Genomic DNA, 18,632 nt, shown 5'->3' with positions numbered 1-18,632 from the left:
GGAAGAGTGAGTGAGTGGAAGTTAATGGCTTGGTCCATCTGAAGCGTAGACTTTGGCACGGGTCTCTACGTGATAACTGGGGTTAACCACTGTTTGGTGGGGGTCTCACAAGCTTGGGGGTGTCAACATTTATGTGTATCACATTGTTTTCCAAAAGGTTTAAAGTAACTTGAGTTTAAAATATTGGTAAAGTGGTCATGGCTGGTTTGGCTCGGCGGTTATAGCGCCGGCCGGGGACCACAGATCGGTGGGCTGGATCCCGGCCGAGGGCAGTTCCCCGGTGGCTGTCCATCCCCGCCCGGCCCGTGTTGCGGGGGCAGCCGGCCCGTGTGTCTCCTGTGCACGTTTCGCGCGCCCTCCCTCCCACTCTATCAAAAAAAAATCAATGGAAAAATATCCTCGGGCGAGGATTAAAAAAAATAATAAAAATAACATTGGTAAATTGGATTTTTATTTTCTGTTGATTTTCTAAACATTTTAGGTATATAGTATTGGTTATTCTGTACTTCATACTGTAAATAAAGAATTTACTAACATCTTTTTTTTTTTTTTTACTCAAAAGCAGACAACAGCTTTGAAGTGTGAAGCAGAAAACTTTCTGAGCTGCAAAAACTAGTTTCCAAACAGGTAATTTGACATCATTATATATGTTGTTATACGTCGTGTTATAGTTGAAGAAGACTTTATGATGGAGACTGCTACCAAAATACAGTGCTTGGTTGAGGGCCTCTCTACTCATTACACAAACAGTTTGGGTTTGCTGCCCTGTTTGATGGCATTCCATTTTGGTCTGCCTCCATACTTTTGTTAGAAAGGAGCCATGAAATTCCTAATTATTAATGGAATAGTTTATGTAATACCTTTTGAAATGTCGTTCTTTTCATAGAATTTCTTCAGACCATTAGAGTTTGAATTTGTCCTTTAGCAACTGTTTGGATAGCCAAATCCATTTAATCTTAAATGAACTTGTACAACTTCTCTATTAATTATCTGCTCTTATTTTTTTATTCACAAACTTTTTTGAATTTGTTATACATACTGTTGACTAAAGTTTTATTTTTTTTCTTTTAGCTGCCTAAAGTTACATTAAACATCAGTTTCTATGCTTAGTGTATTATCAAATGCGGGTTATGTGAAGAGACTCTCTGACCAGCAGAAAAAAGTCAGTGTAAATTCATTGAGGGAACGTTCAGTTTGCTAAGGACAGTTTAGAAATTAAATGACTAAAGGATGAGGATTAGACTAAATTTTTGTTAAAAATGTTTTTAAAGTAATTGCTCTTTTAAGAAAATCTCAGTCTGAGTTTAATTCTGTTAAAACTTTAAGGCAGAGCATTTTCTTTGTTTTTTTTAATCCTCACCCGAGGATATATTTTCTCACTTATCTTCAGATAGAATGGCGGGGAGGGGGAGAAACATCGATGTGAGAGAGACATATTGACTAGTTGTCTCAAGCACGACCCCAACTAGGGCCCAGGGACCAATCCACAACCGAAGTAATGTGCGCTTGACTGGAATTGAACCTGCAACTCTTTGATCCACCGGCTGATGCTCTAACTGCTGAGCCAAACTGGCCAGGGCAGGCAGACCATTTTCCAAATTCCATATGTTCTTGTTTTCTAGGAAAGCAGACAGATCTTCAGCTCCCTAATGAAATAAGCCTGACCCTCATGAAAAATGATTGACAGTGGATTTATATCTTAATTATAATTCTCAACAATATTTTCTTTTTTTCAATTGGAAGAATAAGAATAAGAAATAGAATAACAGAATAGAATAAGAAAAATGAAACTCAGGGGAAAGGTCATATGTGAGTGTGTGCATTAGAGTTCTTAACACTGAAGTATATAGTAGGAGTTTGGTAAAATAAAAAGAATTGTAAAATCAGTTATAAAGTAAAATAATTTTCCTTTTAACACAGTAGGGAAGATAGGGAAGATGAAACAAAAACATAGGGCTCTTGGACTAACCCACATTATAAGAACTTGGTTTTCTCAATAGGGGATTTGGCCATGTAAAGGAAGCAAGTATATTTGACACTTGGAAAAAATATAAAGGGTTTGGAATTGTCACACTGGGGAATTCAGTGAGAAGCCAGTAAGGGATACATAGCAGTACATTCATTTTACAGATTTAATTGAGTACTAGAGATATGGCAGTGAGCAAAACACACTAGATGCCTTACCTTATGGAGTAAATTTACATTTTGAAAGTGTGTGTGTGTGTATACACATACAGTATAATATCCTGTAATAATGGACACAGGCAGTGCCGTTTTATAACTGTTCCCCCACTTTTGACAGATTGAGAGTAGAAGCAGAGAAAAACCAGAATAGGCAAATAGGTGAGGAAGGTAAGGATGCTAACAAGGAGTTTTGGAATGGCTTACTTGAGATGTGTTTAGGGTTGAGTAACAAAGCAAGGGATTGACGATTCCTGGAGAGAAATGAAACGGTCAAGAGCAGGTTCAACAGGGATGAGCAAGTGAGAGAAATAGAATGCAAGAACTTCTGATATGGAAGAGGAATTTTGGAAGTTTAGGATCCTGAACAAATTACCAGTTCAGAGTGAAAACAGTATTGGAATAAAGATAAGATGGATGTTTTAACTGAGGCCAGTCTTTGAAAAAGCATTGTAAATGTTCATGTTGTGAAAGAAGGGAATGAAGTGGAGAGGGAAACCGTGAGCCAGTTTTAAGTACAAGAAACAGTGCCTAAGGTAGAGAGAATATTTTTGATGGCTAATGTGTTCAAAAGAGGAAGGTTAAGCATTAATTAAATAAGGAAGGTCTATACATGGTATCCGTTCTCACATGAACCTGGGAGACTAGAAGAGTAGCATCATTTAGAAAGGGTTTCCATGGAAATAGTGCTTTCAGGGGGATTTTGAATTTTGTAGAAGCCAAAGAAGTAGGAGGAATATTTGGGAACAGATGGAGAATGTATGCTATGTTTGTAATGGTCCAGTAGAAGGGATGATAGAGCTATTACCAGTGAGTGGAATGAAGTAGTATTGATGATAAGGCACTCGAGATTGATGGCAGTAGCATGGCCTTTTGATTTGCTTAGAGAGGTGTGTGTAATCAATGACAAAGTATGATACAGTTTGGTATTAATTATAGGGAGATTAATTGACTTCAGGGTTCTCACTTGTTTTTGTAGAAAGCATGGATAGATTAAGTTTTGTTGGTGTGAATATGTTCAACATAGAGTAACTGTACCAAAAGATAGACCTAATGTATACTTGGTATATAGTGAGGTCTAATCTAATTTTTGTTGATTTACATTAAATTAGGTGCTCAATCTATTATGTGCCCCCTCTCCTCCCTGTATCTTGAGGTTTTTTAATTTAAAGAGGATAATTATAGAGATGGCTTAGTTCTAAAAAATTACTGAAATTTTTAGAAATACTCAGCTATGGAAAAGATCCTACATTATTTTTTAGGTATTTGAGCATTTTGCCCAAGGATATTATTATTATTATTTTTAGTTTTCATTTATCTTTGGCAGGGAGAGGGAGGAGAGAGAAACATCGATGTAAGAGAGACACATCGACTGGTTGCTTCCCACAGACCCTGACCAGGGCCGGGGACTGAACCACAACTGAGGTACTTGCCCTTGACTGGAATCGAACCCGTGACTCTTTGGTCTGCGAGCTGATGCTCTTACTGCTGAGCCAAACTGGCCTGGGACAGCATCTTAAGTAGAGAAGAAATTGAGAAATTCCTCAAATGAAACTTTGACTAAACAGTATGTAATACTAAATAGGCATTTTCTTCTCAGTTTCCGTTAAAAGTGCTTAGTTGTACCCTGCGTTAAGACTTTCAAAGTAGTGTATGGAGTGTTTCCTTTTTATGATTAGAAGAAGAAATACCCCAAATAATGCAACCTTTAGAAAACTTGTACTTATGTATAAAATGCCCGCTTTGGTTATTTTTGACTCTAAGTAAATTAAAAAACACAAACAATCTGCATTTTATACATTATTTTATTTGGATGAGTCTTTCTAAAACCTTGATTTACAATGATCAATTGAGGAGTAAAGTATTTCCAGGACTGGTTGTGAATAATTTAGTGCCATTTGAAAAATATCTGAACTGTAAAGATTTTAGGAAAATAACCTTTTTTCTTTATTTGATTATTAAATTCCTTTGAATTTCTTCTTTGTATTTTTATTTCAAAAGTAAGCCTTAGTCATAGGTATTTTTGTGGTTATTAATGCGGTGATATTTTACACACACACACACGTGTATATTAATGCTGTGATATTTTACACACACATACACACATACACACAGACATGTTTATAAAAAATACTTCTCTGTAGTGAGAATTCTGTAACAGGATTTTCTTTAAAAAAATCAGTTACTGCTCTGGCTCAGCAGCCGGGCATCAGCCCAAGGACTGAAGGGTTTTGGGTTCGATTCCCAGTGAAGGGCACATACCTGGGTTGCAGGTTCCATCCCTAGCCCTGGTCGAGGCATGTGCAGGAGACAGCCAGTTGATGTGTCTCTCATATCAATGTTTCTCTCCCCCTCTCCTCTCCCTTCCACTCCATCTAAAGGATTGATGGAAAAATGTCCTCAGGTGAGGATTAACAACAACAAAAAAGAACAGTCACTGGAAGTAGCTTATAAATTGTCATTATCAAAAATAGCTAAATGAAACTTATAAATAATATTTTCAACATAGTTTAATAGAACACAGGATGCCTAGAAGTGCTTGTTTAAAGTAGAACAATTTTATGTCATACCATCATCCATCACTTGCACTAGTTTTCCAATGGCTTCAGCTTTTTCATCTCGTCTTTCTATTAAACCTGCCTGCCAGTCCTTACCTTGGACGGATTCAACTGAGTGTTTATACCAAGGCTGATGAGCACTGCTGGGAAAAAAAGTTCACACTGCAGATTAATGACATCATTGAATGTTATCTGCTCTCACCTGCGTCCTTAGTGCTGCCACTTTTTCCTACTTTTAAATCTTTCAGACACTGTCATCTCTCCTTTAATGAACAATTCTTTTTCATATCACTTATGATCTTGCTCAACTCCCTACGGCAAAATCTGCTAACTAGCCTCATCCATTTCCACTCGTTCCTTTTGTTTCATAAAGAGATGTTTCTCTGCCTGTCTAAAACTAATTATCTTATGTCCTGGATTCCAATCGTTTTCACTTTTTTCAGAGACTACATGCTGATTTCTTACCACTTTTCTGCATCTTCAGTATCTCCCCTCTACTAACTCTTTCCCAACAAATTTTAAACATACTCAAGATAATTCCCTTTTAACAAAACTTTCTTCATGACCATCTCTGCCTGCTTTCCTTCACAGATTGATTCCTTGAAAAAGTTACCTAATGACTTCCTTCATTTTTTCCCCTTCCCATTAATAAATATTACAGTTATGGAATTGACCCTCACCACCCTGCTGAAATTGCTCTTAATGAAGATTATCATCAATAACCTTATTGTTAAACCCAAGTGAACACATCTCAGTATTTTTCTTTCTTTTTTTTTTTTTTTTAAATCCTCACCAGAGGACATTTTTCCATTTTTTGTTCGGATAGAGTGGGAGGGAGAGAGAGGAAGAGAGAGAGAGAGAGAGAGAGAAACATCGATGTGAAAGGGACACATCGAGTGGCTGCCACCCGCACGACCCAACCAGGGCTGGGGACAAACTGCAGCCGAGGTACATGCCCTTAGCGGGAACCGAACCCGGGTCTCTCTGGACCGTAGGCCGATGCTCTAACCGCTGAGCCAAACCGGCCAGGGCTCAGTATTTTTCTTATGTGACAAAATAACATCTGGCATTCTTATGCCCTCTGTCTTTATACACGTTCTAGTCCACTCTCCTGGTTCCCCTTGTTTTGTTGTGCCCTCTCAGTGCCTTTCCCTCTGTCTCTTAAAATATCAGTGTCCTTTAGGTTCGGTTTTTTCTCTTACTCTTCATCTCTTCCTGAGCTTTCTGTTCTACTTCAAGTTCTTTTATGAAGGCATGACTTGCATATTTCTCTCCAGCCTTGATTTTACTTCTGAAAGATTGTTATTTGTTCATTAGACAATTTAATTTGGGTATACAATAGGTATCTCAAACTCAACATTTCTAAAACTGAACTCATCATTTTTTCTCAACTGAAACCTGTTCCTTTTCAAATCACTTCGAATGTATCATCACCTACCCAGTTGTTCAAGTTACAGGTTGTTCTAGGAGTCATCCTATTTATTATTTTCTCACTGCCTCATCTCCCATATCACAATAGTCACCAAGTCCTGTTGATTCTGACATGGAAATCTTGCTTGTATTAGTCCTCTTTACATGCCTAGTGTTTTGATTATTGGAAGTGTTTCCATATAAGTAGTAGTTTATAATAATAACTATATACATAGTTTATATTAGAGTGTCTACAGAACGAAATGTAGAAGGCAGAGATCCTATATTTTTAATGGTGACTTTGAAGTGCTTAGAAAGGTTGGCATGAAGAAGAAATAACTTGCCTTTATTTTCTATCTTTTATGGGGGAGATAGTTACTCGCTTTGAAAAATCAGCTGAATAGTAACATTAAGAATTGATCTTTGTGCTCTTATTTCTTTAGTTTTATACTAATAACTTTATTCTCATAAGCATGTGCTTTTTTAACACATTTGGTGTTATTTAATATTCTACCTCATGTATGTCGATCACAATATAAGAGTAGACAAAGGTTTTTTAAATAAACTTAATAGACTTTATTTAGGAAGTTGTCTTTTTAAAAAAGTTTAAAAATATCTGATCCATTTTTCCAAAACTAATTTTAATGTATTCAAATTATTATAGAACCTTATTTTAATAGTGTTCAGTTATTAGCCTAAAAATAGATCCTTAATAAATTTATCTTAAAGTAAACTTAGTTTATTTCTTTATTGATAGAAAGTGTAAGATACACTTTTTTTCTCTTTATTTTTTTTTCTCTTTATTGATTTTAGAGAGAGAGAAACATTGATTGGCTGCCTCCTGCATGCCCCCCACTGGGGATTGGGCCTGCAACCTGGGCATGTGCCCTGAACAGGAATCAAACTCTTGGATGCTCAACCACTGAGCCACACTGGCTGGGCCATACCCTATTTTAAGAAAAAATTGATATATAAGAGCTGTTACTTAAATAACCTTAATAATTTTTCATTCTAATTTACATTTTAAGACATTTGCTTTTAGTACTTTTAAATATGGTATTACCTGTACTGCATATGTATTTTCTGAGCACCAAATGTTTAGTTTAAATGAGTCTTTTCAGTTCACTGGACATCTCTATGGGTATCAATTATTGCAAAAAATATATAAGACAGAGAAAGGAAGAAAAAAAATCTTCACGTTCCTATTCTTGTAACCAACAACTGACTGCATGCCAGCATTTTATTATATTTTCTTAAAGTCTTTATGCAATTTTGCATATTGCTTTTTTTCTCTTTTATGCTATATGATGATATAAACACAGGCAATATTGTTCAGCCTTCATAATTACATGTTTTGAAGGGTACTCTTGCCTAATAGCATTTAGCCTGTCGTTTGATATTTAGTTTGTTTTTAATTGATCACAATTATAGCATAATAAACTACTTCCTTTGTTATAGCCCCCTCTCTCAATCCCCTCTCCCTCCATATTTTCTTAGATTAGTTATGGAGAGGTGGAATTACTGGGTCAAATATAATTTTAGTTCTTGATACACTATTGCCAAAATGCTTTCTGGAAAGGTTATACTAGTTTATGTTCTCACTGTAGTGATTGAGAGTTCTGGTTTCCCTTTGCTGTCATTAGGATTTGGTAATATATGTAATAGTCCCTTATTTTAATTTTCAGCTGGATTTTATATTTATATTATCATTTTTTATTTACTGATCTATATTTTATTTTTGTAAATCGCCTAATACTTATTTTGGGGGCTTTCTTTTAGTGTTTTTTTTTTTTTTTTCTTCATATAGTAAAGACATTAACTGTATACTTCATATTTATTTCAGGCCCCCCCCCCCGTTTATCATTTACTGTTTATTCTCAGCAATCTTAGGATATACTTTTATGTGAATAAAATCTGTTGAACTTTTTTTCTTTTTATTTCTGTATCCTAAATTAGTAAAACCTATCCTTTTAAAGCTCATTTTATTTTGTCTGTTGTTTGATTTTTTTAATCTTAGAATTGTGGTAAAAGGCAGCCTTTTTCAATTGGAGAGAATTGAACTCTAATGCTCAATGAGCCATTCATTGTTCACTGAATTAATTCCTCTTTGTGTCTGGACTGGTACTAAGTATGTACCATCCTTGGAAGAATTGTGAAAATAGTCATTTAAATCATTTTTTCTATGTTTGAGATGAAGAATCCTAGTTAAAGAAAGGCTGCTAAAGCTCTAAATAAATCTTTTTCAAAATTGTTAGCAAATTGTCTCGTCAACTGAATCCTGAATCATAGAATTCTTGTGAGGATTAAATAATAAAATGCACATAAAGTTTTTAGCATGGTGCTTGGCTTATATATAGTAAGTACCAAGATACAGGTATTACCTATTAGAGTTTAGTAGTGCTTCTCCACATAGGGCAAATTATATTATTCCTAGATTTTTATTTTTTTTTGGTCAGTATTATAAGCAGCATCATTTTCCCCCAGTTTATTTGCAGAGAGGTTATTGATGATCATTTGAAGTTCTGTAGGTTTTTTTAATGATTTTTTTATTTTTATTTTTTAGGGCGAGAGCGATGAAGGGAGATAGAAACATTGATGTGAGACAGAAACATCGATTGACTGCCTCTTGCATGCCCTCTACTGAGGATCGAGGCCGCAACCTGGGCATGTGCCCTGACCATAAATTGAACCCGGACCTCAGTCCATGGGATGGCGCTCAGTGCACTGAGCCATACCAGTCAGGCCTCTAGGTTTTTTAATGCATATTCTTTAAGAATACTACCTTCTCGCCATGCCACTGTGACTCAGTGGTTGAGCGTCGACCCATGCACCAAGAGGTCGCCAGTTCGAATCCTGGTCAGAGCACATGCCCAGGTTGTGGGCCTGATCCCCAGTAGGGGGTGTGCAGGAGGTGGACAGTTGATGTTCTCTCTCATCGATGTTTCTATCTCTCCCTCTCCTTTCTTCTCTAGAATCAATAAAGAAAAAATTATTTAAAAAATCACCTTCTCTCTTTTCAATATTAGTATTTGTTTCTTATTTTTCTGGGTTATTTTGTTTGTTTGATTTTAGGACTTCCAAAACAATGCTAAATAATTGATATGTGGCCCTGACCGGTTTGGCTCAGCGGTTAGAGCGCTGGCTTGCGGTCTGGAGAGACCCGGGTTTGGTTCCTGCTAAGGACACGTACCTCGGTTGCAGTTTGTCCCTGGCCCTGGATGGGTCGTGTGGGTGGCAACCATTTGATGTGTCCCTTTCACACCAATGTTTCTCTCTCTCTCTCTTCCACTCTATCTGAGAAAAAAAAAATTGATATGTGGCATTCTTGTTTTGGTCTTTATTTTAGTCTTTATTTTATTTATTTATTTATTAATTATCCTCACCCGAGAACATTTTTCCATTTTTTGTTCAGATAGAGTGAGAGAGAGTGAGAGAGAGAGAGAGAGAAACATCCATGTGAAAGGGACACATCGAGTGGTTGCCACCTGCACAACCCAACCAGGGCCAGGTACAAACTGCAACTGAGGTAGGTGCCCTTAGTGGGAACTGAAGCCGGGTCTCTCTGGACCGCAAGCTGATGCTCTAACCGCTGATCTAAACTGGCCAGGGCTTGGTCTTTATTTTAATAGGGGTGTCTTTTATGTCTTACTTTAAAATTATTGCCTTTTGGTTTATTTTATTTAAATTTTTTTTTCCTTTTATTGATTTTAGAGAGAGAGGAAGTGAAAGGGAGAGAGAGAAACATCGATTGACTGCCTCCTGCATGTCCCCCACTGGGGATTGGGCTCACAACCTGGGCATGTGTCCTGGCCGGGAATCGAACCAGCGACCTCTTGGTGCGTGGGTTGACGCTCAACCACTGAGCCACACCAGCTGGACGGCTTTTGGTTTAAAATGTACTTTTTTCAACTCTGTAGAAATTTATTAAAATAATATATGTTCATTAAAAAAACTGTAAAAAAATACATATAGCTATAAAGAAGTCAGTATATTTGTACTTTCAAGATTTTTTTCAAATACGAGTGTTTAATTTTATCACTTCACTTTTTATTTTGAGGTGACAAAATTTAATCTGCTCTGTAATCTGTTAATACTGATTATTCTGATAATTACCCTAGCATTAAAACATCCATGGGCTAAGTCCTACTTTGCATTGGATGATAATCCTGTTAATACTGTGCTGTAGCGATGAATGGGATAAGTTCGGATTTTAGAATTAAAATACCTGGGATTTGTATTTGTCTTTGACATTTTTAGCTGAATGACCTTGGCAAAATTATCTAACAACTATGAATGTTAGTGTTATTGTTTGTAAAATGAGAAACCTGTTATAACTCTGATGTCTAATGGCCTTTCCTGCTCCTTAAATTATAAAGTTGTCTCACTGTCTCCTCTTTCACTCAGCCCCCCTCTAACAGGCACTGTTCCACACCCAGTGGAAATCCAAAGTCCTCCACAGGATATGGAGATCTCTTGTTTTCCCATGATAATCTCTGCTCTTAAACCTTTGCTTCTACCATTGCTGCTACTGTTTCTCATCTCTTTGACCCAGGTATGAAATTCACTGCCTTCCTTGATTTTTCACAAAATCCCCAGAGATACAATTTAAAATAGGGCAGTAGGCACCAATATTTTACAAGTGTTTTTAGCTACTGCATTCTTGGCTTTTACTGGCCATTCACCCATTTAGTCCTTCTTACTTCCTGCTTTCTCCTCATCTTGCTTACCTTCCTTTCTTCTAAAACCAAACCTTTCTTCATGTTTCATGCAGAGCAGTTCTGCCCCCGTCTTTGGAGAGTATTTGTTTTCTAAGAGTACTTTTGGTTCTAGCTATTAATAACTTTTTCCTACCTCATTGTCTTTTAGAACTTTGTTGAATAAATTAAATGAAATAACCTTAAAGCTTACAGACCAGTACACATAGTGGATATTCAGAGGTTTTCTTTCCCCTATCCATCACTGTAGCTACAGAACTCATTCATGTTAAATCCTATGCCTCCAACAGCTTAATCAATTTGTTTGTGATGTGTGGTTGACAGTACCTCTTTTTATTTTATAAAATCAACTTTTCCAAGATTCTTTAATATTGCTAAGTTTCATGGAGTGATTTAAAAGTTAGAGTTTGTTTTTACATGTTAAAAAGTTTACTTTTTGCTCATTTTACAGAAAATTAATTGTTAAAGCCAGTATGGCCGCAGGAGGAGGTCCTTTTGAAGAAGGCATGAATGATCAGGATTTACCAAACTGGAGCAATGAGAGTGTTGATGACCGACTTAACAATATGGTATGATTATCTTACTGTTGGTGTGTTATAGTCTACGAATAGTAAAATGCTACTTTCCCTTGACTTAGCTAAATCAGACTTACTGAAACTCTTTGTAAAGTAAACACATGCTTTCTAGCTAGCCAAGATATTAAAGTGATGCTGGGTTATTTATTATATTAGTGAAGACATTTGTGTTTGTAGGTAACAGTTATCAACTTGAGTTAACTTAAGCCAAAAAGGAGGTTTTTTTTTTTAAAAATAAGGATATAAAACTGTTTTATGGGAAATGATTTAAAGGAATAAAGTTGGGTTTTAGGAAGGGACTAGAAAAAGGAACTAGAAAGTTGACAAGAATTACTTTTTCACTACCCTGACTCTCCTCTTGAGTGCCTCTGGTTGGCATTTTTTCCTTCACAAACCAGTTTTCTCTCTCTGCTCCACATGGCACACTAGGGCTGTCCTTCCATTCTAAAGTTTTCGGTTATAGTTGCAATTAAATCCTGACTAATTATCTTTTAGTTACAGTGTGACATTTTAAAGTGTGATTAATCCACTTTGAATTAGTTATGCACCTTTTTTTCCAGTCATCTATGGCCAGGATGGGATGGGGTAGGTTGAATAAGAGATTGGAAGGAACACCAACACATGATTTGGGGTGGAGGGACAATTTGTAGAGAAGGGAGTTTTATTATAAATGAGGAAAATATCCCAAAGTTTTTGCTATTGTAAAACTAAAAGATTATTCTAATCTGGATATGATGGGAATTTATAGACTTGTTGAACAAGTTAGGTTGTGTGGGTATAACTTAGTAAATAAAAAATGTTTTCTAGTTAAAACATTAATCATTTTTGGTCATCAGATCTTATGTAACAAATACATTATTCCCTATAAAAGTAGTAAATTATATTTATTGCTTACTAGATACTAGGCTCTGGGCTAGATGTCTTACATATGTTATTTTTAATCGTGTTTTAAAGGTGACACTATTTTTGAGATTAGGAAACAGACTATGGGAAGTTAAATAAATTGCTTAGGGTCATGCAGTGGAGCATTTCTTCAGGAAACAGTAATAACTTTAGAACCCAGGTTGATTCTAGCTCTGTCTTCTTATTACACACACATATACACAATGGAATACTATGCAGCTGTAAGAAAGAAAGATCTCTTATCCTTTGAGACGACATGGAGGGACCTGGAAAGTATTATCCTAAGTGAAACAAGCAAGCTAAAAAAGATAAATACCACACGATGTCACTTATATATGGAATATAATGAATATAACAGTCTGAGAAATAGTGTAGACCCAGAAACACGGAAGTAAGGTACAGACTGACAACCCTCAGAAGAAGGGGTGGTGGGGGGTGGGAAGAGATACACCACAGAACTTATATGCATGTATGCATAACCAATGGACATGGACAACAAAGCCGGGGACAGGGCAGGGGGGATGGGGAGGAGGGGTGTCAATGGGGTAAAAAAGGAGAAACATCTGCAACAACAACAACAACAAAGATCTATTAAAATGTCACATTTAAAAATAATAATAAAGGAGGCCAATAAAGGTATCTATAATTCATTTTACTATTCAATTTATAAATAACCATTTTTAAAAAGTCTTTGAAAATATTTAGACTGACTCTAGGGATGGAGTTTGGGGATTTATATTTGGTGTAATGATCTATGAAAAGGAAAGTAATCTGTTTTCTGAAGGACAGTCTATGAAATATAGGCTAGATATAATGGAGAGAAAATGTGTTAATAGAAGTAAATAATTGTCCCTAAGATTATATGTTTATGTGAAAAGTTTAGTCATTTTTAAGACCAGTATTTTCCTGGTTTGATAGAGGCCATATTAACTCTTGCCTTTTTTTTTTTTAAAGGATTGGGGTAGCCAACCGAAGAAGGCAAATAGATCATCAGAAAAGAATAAGAAAAAGCTTGGTGTAGAAAGTGATAAGAGGGTAACTAATGATATTTCTCCGGAGTCATCACCAGGAGTTGGAAGGCGCAGGACAAAGACTCCACATACATTCCCACATAGTAGATATATGACTCAGATGTCTGTTCCAGAGCAGGCCGAATTGGAGAAACTTAAACAGCGGATAAACTTCGGTGATTTAGATCAGGTTAGTGAATTATTTTAAAAGTAAGTTATGACTATGGGAAATACTTGAAATGGATTAAATAATTTGCCATAAGAATAAAAAATTCAGCTGTTTTTGTTTTTCTTAGTTTCTATGCATATGGAACAAATTTTAATCAGTAGTGGTGATACTGTGTTTTGGGGTGAACCAATAGTCTTATTTCTAAACTTGCCAAGGACAAGTCTTTCTGAACTTTTGTTACTGTACTTTATGATTAACTTAAATGATTTCATTATGAAACTAAATTTTGCATGTAAGTACTGAATAAAATTAGTATTAAGGAAAAAGGAAGATAGAGTTTAGAAAATGTATTGGCTCAGTGTGGAATATGCTAGATAACTTCATTTAGAATAAAACGATGGTTATTTATAATCACTGAAATAAAGTTTAGAAGTAAGAGCAAGTAGAAATGATAATGAAATCCTTTTTTTAAAAAAAATCCTTACCTGAGGATACTTTTCCATTTATCTTCAGATACAGTGGGAGAGAGGGGGAGAGAAACATTGACATGAGAGAGACACATCAATTGGTGCTTCCCTCACAAGCCCAACCAGGGACTGGGAATGAATGACAACCAAGGTATGCACCCTTGATTGGAATTGAACCTGAGACTCTTTGGTCTGAGGGCTGAGCCAAACCAGTCAGGGCTGAACTCTTTTAATTGTGGCAAAATACATATAACATAAAATTAATCATCTTCACCATTTTTAGGCATTCAGTTTGGTGACATCACATACATTCACCTTATTGTGATACCATCACCACCATCCAACTACAGAATTCTTTTCTTCTTGGAAAACTAAAATTCTGTTCCCATTGAACAACAACTCCTCATTCTCCTCTCTCGGCAGCCCCTGGCAACCACCATTCTACTTTCTCTTGCTGTGAATTTGACTACTCTAGGTACTACATCTGGGACTAAGTATAACAACTTGTGCTCTTGGTGATGAGTTCAATGTTAATGAACTCCATATGTATTTATACAGTTCCTCTTGGTGACTGGCTTATTTTACTTAGCATAATGTTCTCAAGGTTCATTCATGTTGCAGCATGTGTCAAGATTTCCATCCTTTAAGAGCTGAATAATATTCCATTTTGTATAAATGATAATTAACTCTTAATTTTTACTATCATCTGTACTTTACAGAGATAAAAAGGGTTCCAAATATGCGTAAATGTAGATCAAGTCTGGTATGGTGATGGTGATAATCATATATCATTTAGTCATCTATTTACTGATTATTGAACACATATTATATACCAGGCACTGAGCTGAGTACTTTTTCAGACAGTGCTTCATAAAGGCACGTCTTTATGGTGGTGTTCATATTCACTAACATTGGTTCTAAAACCTATACAAAAATCTGTGAACAAGTAAGAATAGCACTGTGAATTATAAACATGTCCTAGTACTTTATGTAGGCTAATCTTGTTGATATTCATCAGTTGTATACTCTGACAAAATCAAATTGTGGTATTTAAGTAGAATTTTGTATATATGAAGCTGTTTCATATCAAACGACAAGGTGTTTGTGTACACCTCCAGAATCAGTATCTGATGGTGAAATTGAATAAGAACATTGGATTTTTTTTTAATAGTTGAAAGGTTAATGTTGGTGGATTTGGTTTCTTTTTCATATATAGAGAAGCATTGGAAGTGATTCTCAAGGCAGAGCAACAGCTGCTAACAACAAACGTCAGCTTAGTGAGAACAGAAAGCCCTTCAACTTTTTGCCTATGCAGATTAATACTAACAAGAGCAAAGATGCTGCTCCAAGTCCTCAGAAGAGAGAAGTGATTGGCTCAGCACAATGTAAAGAGTTGTTTGCATCTGCTTTAAGTAATGATCTTTTGCAAAACTGTCAAGTCTCTGAAGAAGATGGGAGAGGAGAGCCTGCAATGGAGAGCAGCCAGGTGGTAAAATTTGTTTCTTTTGATCTTTGCCTTCACAGACCTCAACGTATAAAATATTAACATTAACAATATAATTATAGTAGATTATGGACATAGGAATATTTGTTAGGTAGAATTAAAGTACTCTCTGACACTTTTGATTAATCTGTCAGATTTATTCAAAATAAAGCAAATTTCTTTTTTACCTGAAGTTAATGTAGAAATGACGTATTCAAGTAAATCATGTCTGCTGTTTGTCTGCCAAATATTGTATTGCCAGTTTTTAGTAAAGGGGGGTTGTGAACAATGTGATCAATAGATTATTATGAAAGAATTTTTTTAAATGGTGATTAAATACTTTAAAAGTATTTACAATAAATTTTTTTATAAATATAAACAATAGTTTGATATGCAGTTCTATAAAAATTTTCAGGTAATATAAATTAAAGTTAAATTTGAAAATTTTAAATGAATAATTGGAGTTGTTAGTATTGCTAATTATGTTTTTATTATAAATTCATGTTTTGCATGTATGAATTGATACACTAATTAGTATTTTTTGTTATATCTGAAATTTAAAATCTATAAAATTGTTGCTGTTAAATGAATTATGCTCAGTTTCACATACTGTTTACTTTTATGCATTTTAAAAAAAATATTTCCCCAGCAGATTGTAAGCAGGCTTGTTCAGATTCGTGACTATATTACTAAAGCTAGCTCCATGCGGGAAGATCTTGTAGAGAAAAATGAAAGATCTGCTAATGTTGAGCGCCTTACTCATCTAATAGATCACCTTAAAGAACAAGAAAAGTCGTATATGAAATTTCTTCAAAAAATCCTTGTAAGTTATGGACCTTTTAAATAATGTATTGAGTTATTTTTGTAGTATATCAGTTTACATGTACTGATGACATTCTGATGCTACCTCAGAGGAGTTGATGTATTTTCAGAATATCGTGCCATCCATTATAACATTTTACTGCCCTTTTTAATAGTTGTATGATTTATACCACTAAAATATTTCAGGCTAGAGAAAATGAGGAGGAGGATGTTCGGACTATAGATTCAGCTGTGGGATCTGGTTCTGTAGCTGAGAGCACATCGCTAAACATAGATGTGCAGTCTGAGGCTTCAGATACCACGGTAAGCGGCTTTTTGGTAATTCAAGTGCTAGAAGTGAAGATTTAAACTTTTCTCCCATTTTTCAAGATTATATTTTTATAGCCATTCCTTAATAAAAAGTATATTTCAGGGAAGAAACCTCAAATTGATAATGCTGACTATATTCTTTTTAAACATGGAAGTTTAAAAGTTCTATTTATTAACTTTAAAAATAGTTTTAGTAGTTGATTTTAAGATCTAATCATTTCTCATCTTCAGCTTACAGAAACATGGTTTTTCTGGTTTGTTAAGTGCAAGTTTACTCCTTTTGAACAGCATTGGGAAAGTTCAAATTCATCATGGATATAAGAGCTATAAGTATAGAGTATCAGAGCTTAGCATATTGTCTGTTTGAAGTCTCCAAGTTCCTTTGCTATTGTGGACTCATTTTAAAGCTATTAGGATTTTTCATTTCTCAGGCTAGCCTAGAAATGTAGCAAGTCAGGTGACTGAAATAGAGATCAAAATGGGACAAGGTAGCATTTTCATTGTGATTTATTCACAGTGAGAAAAATATAACTTCTGACTCTGCAAAATGAGATTTATTAAAATACATCTTTTGAAAAATCAGGAATTTACAGAATTTTTAGGAAAGGTTTGTAAAATAAACCTAGTTCATAGAACTTACTGTGCTTTGAAACTAGTTTGCTTTTAAGCATTTTTATTGTAACAGATGTACCTATAACCGTGCAATATTAAACTTGAAAACCTGTTAGTAGTACAGCTTTTCTTGTGAAACATGATGTATGTCTATCTTTTGTTTCTGAGATGTGTTCCAAATACTATTCAGCATTAGGAATTTGAAGGTTTGTTTCCTTTTAGTATTGATCTGCATAGTTTCTTCCCTGCCTCCTTTCTCTTCCCTGCCCTTTTTTATTTGAAGAGGAAATTTGAATTTTTTTCCCCTCTCTATATTATTTTCATCAGGAAATGCTCAGAGGGCTTGATTGAAAGAATTGTAGAAGAATAGATTCTACTGTGGGTCAATTTTCTGTTTACAGTGGTGCTGGGAATAATTTCTTCTTCACATTTCATTCCAGCAGAAAGGGTTGGGTGTTTATGGGTAAAGGAATTCTGTTCGGGAGGGGTGGGAAATGGTCTAGTTGGTTATCATAATTTTTATATAGTGTTCACCACGAAGATAATTTTTTCATAACATAAAATCGTATGTTGAAAGTTGATTAATGTTAAAATATGCTTCAGCAGTTGTTTAATTTGGAAATTGCCTAGCATAATCTAATTACAATAAACAATAGTGTAGTGTACAGAAATTTACAAGTCGTAAGTTTATTGAAACTTGGGGGAGGGTGGATTGATTTTATTTTAAAAAATGGACTGGTAAATATTTTGTATTTATAAGGGTGGCTTGTATGTTAAACAGGAGTTTGTGTTAAGAAATTAATATGCTACACTATTTAATAAAGGAGGCATCTTTTAGTCTGAGAATTCGGCCGTACATTGAGGACAAACTAGGGAATTCAGCTTCACAAGAACAGGTTTCAGACATTGACGTTACTACAAGTCCAAAAGGGAAAGGTGACAGACCTCCTCAGAATGACAGGGAACTGAGGCCTAATAGGAAATATAGCCGAAAGCGTGGATTTCCCTCAAAGGTATATACTTCACGATATTAACTTGTGAAGTCTGTAAATGAGCAACTCTTTTGTTCATATTTCCTCTTCCTTATTTGCTTTCCTATTATTGCTATTACTCTTAAATATGCTATTAACATGGTTACTTATATTGTATTTTGCTTTAGCTAAATGCTGTTTTTTAATGTTTTTATTTTCTGCTTTCTTACGTTCCTCTCTATGGATTATATTTGGCAGCAGTTTTGAGTTTGCATTAACATGGGACCTGAAACTTAATTCATTTCCCAGTTTTTGCTATCGAGGACTCAAAGTGCAACACACATTTTTGGGCTATTGAGAATTCAAAAGAGAACAAAATACTTGCCTTGACCATTTAGTTGCCTTTTGGTTTGTAGTTTTGTTCCTGTTGGTAACCCCTTTCATTCT

General features: G+C 35.3%; 1 protein-coding gene across 25 annotated transcripts in view; it reads left to right on the top strand.

The window, feature by feature from the left end:
• The first annotated feature begins 554 nt into the window (after positions 1–554).
• PCM1 (pericentriolar material 1) overlaps positions 555–18,632 on the top strand; it is a 99,259-nt gene continuing 81,181 nt past the window's right edge. For 11 of the 25 annotated variants that reach the window (XM_036250304.1, XM_036250313.1, XM_036250312.1 and 8 more), the window contains exons 1-7: positions 555–627; positions 11,316–11,433; positions 13,297–13,542; positions 15,205–15,474; positions 16,121–16,294; positions 16,480–16,596; positions 18,039–18,227. In XM_036250304.1, coding sequence (XP_036106197.1) covers positions 11,338–11,433; positions 13,297–13,542; positions 15,205–15,474; positions 16,121–16,294; positions 16,480–16,596; positions 18,039–18,227 — 1,092 coding nt within the window. In that variant the 5' untranslated portion in view covers positions 555–627; positions 11,316–11,337. Of the gene's footprint in view, positions 628–11,315; positions 11,434–13,296; positions 13,543–15,204; positions 15,478–16,120; positions 16,295–16,479; positions 16,597–18,038; positions 18,228–18,632 lie in introns of all 25 variants that reach the window. The other 14 variants (XM_036250319.1, XM_036250320.1, XM_036250324.1 and 11 more) reach the window with 6 other exon arrangements.

This window comes from Molossus molossus, unplaced genomic scaffold (genome assembly GCF_014108415.1).
Source record: "Molossus molossus isolate mMolMol1 unplaced genomic scaffold, mMolMol1.p scaffold_m16_p_9, whole genome shotgun sequence".
Classification (NCBI taxonomy): domain Eukaryota; kingdom Metazoa; phylum Chordata; class Mammalia; order Chiroptera; family Molossidae; genus Molossus; species Molossus molossus.
This window is presented reverse-complemented; position numbering and strand designations above follow the sequence as displayed.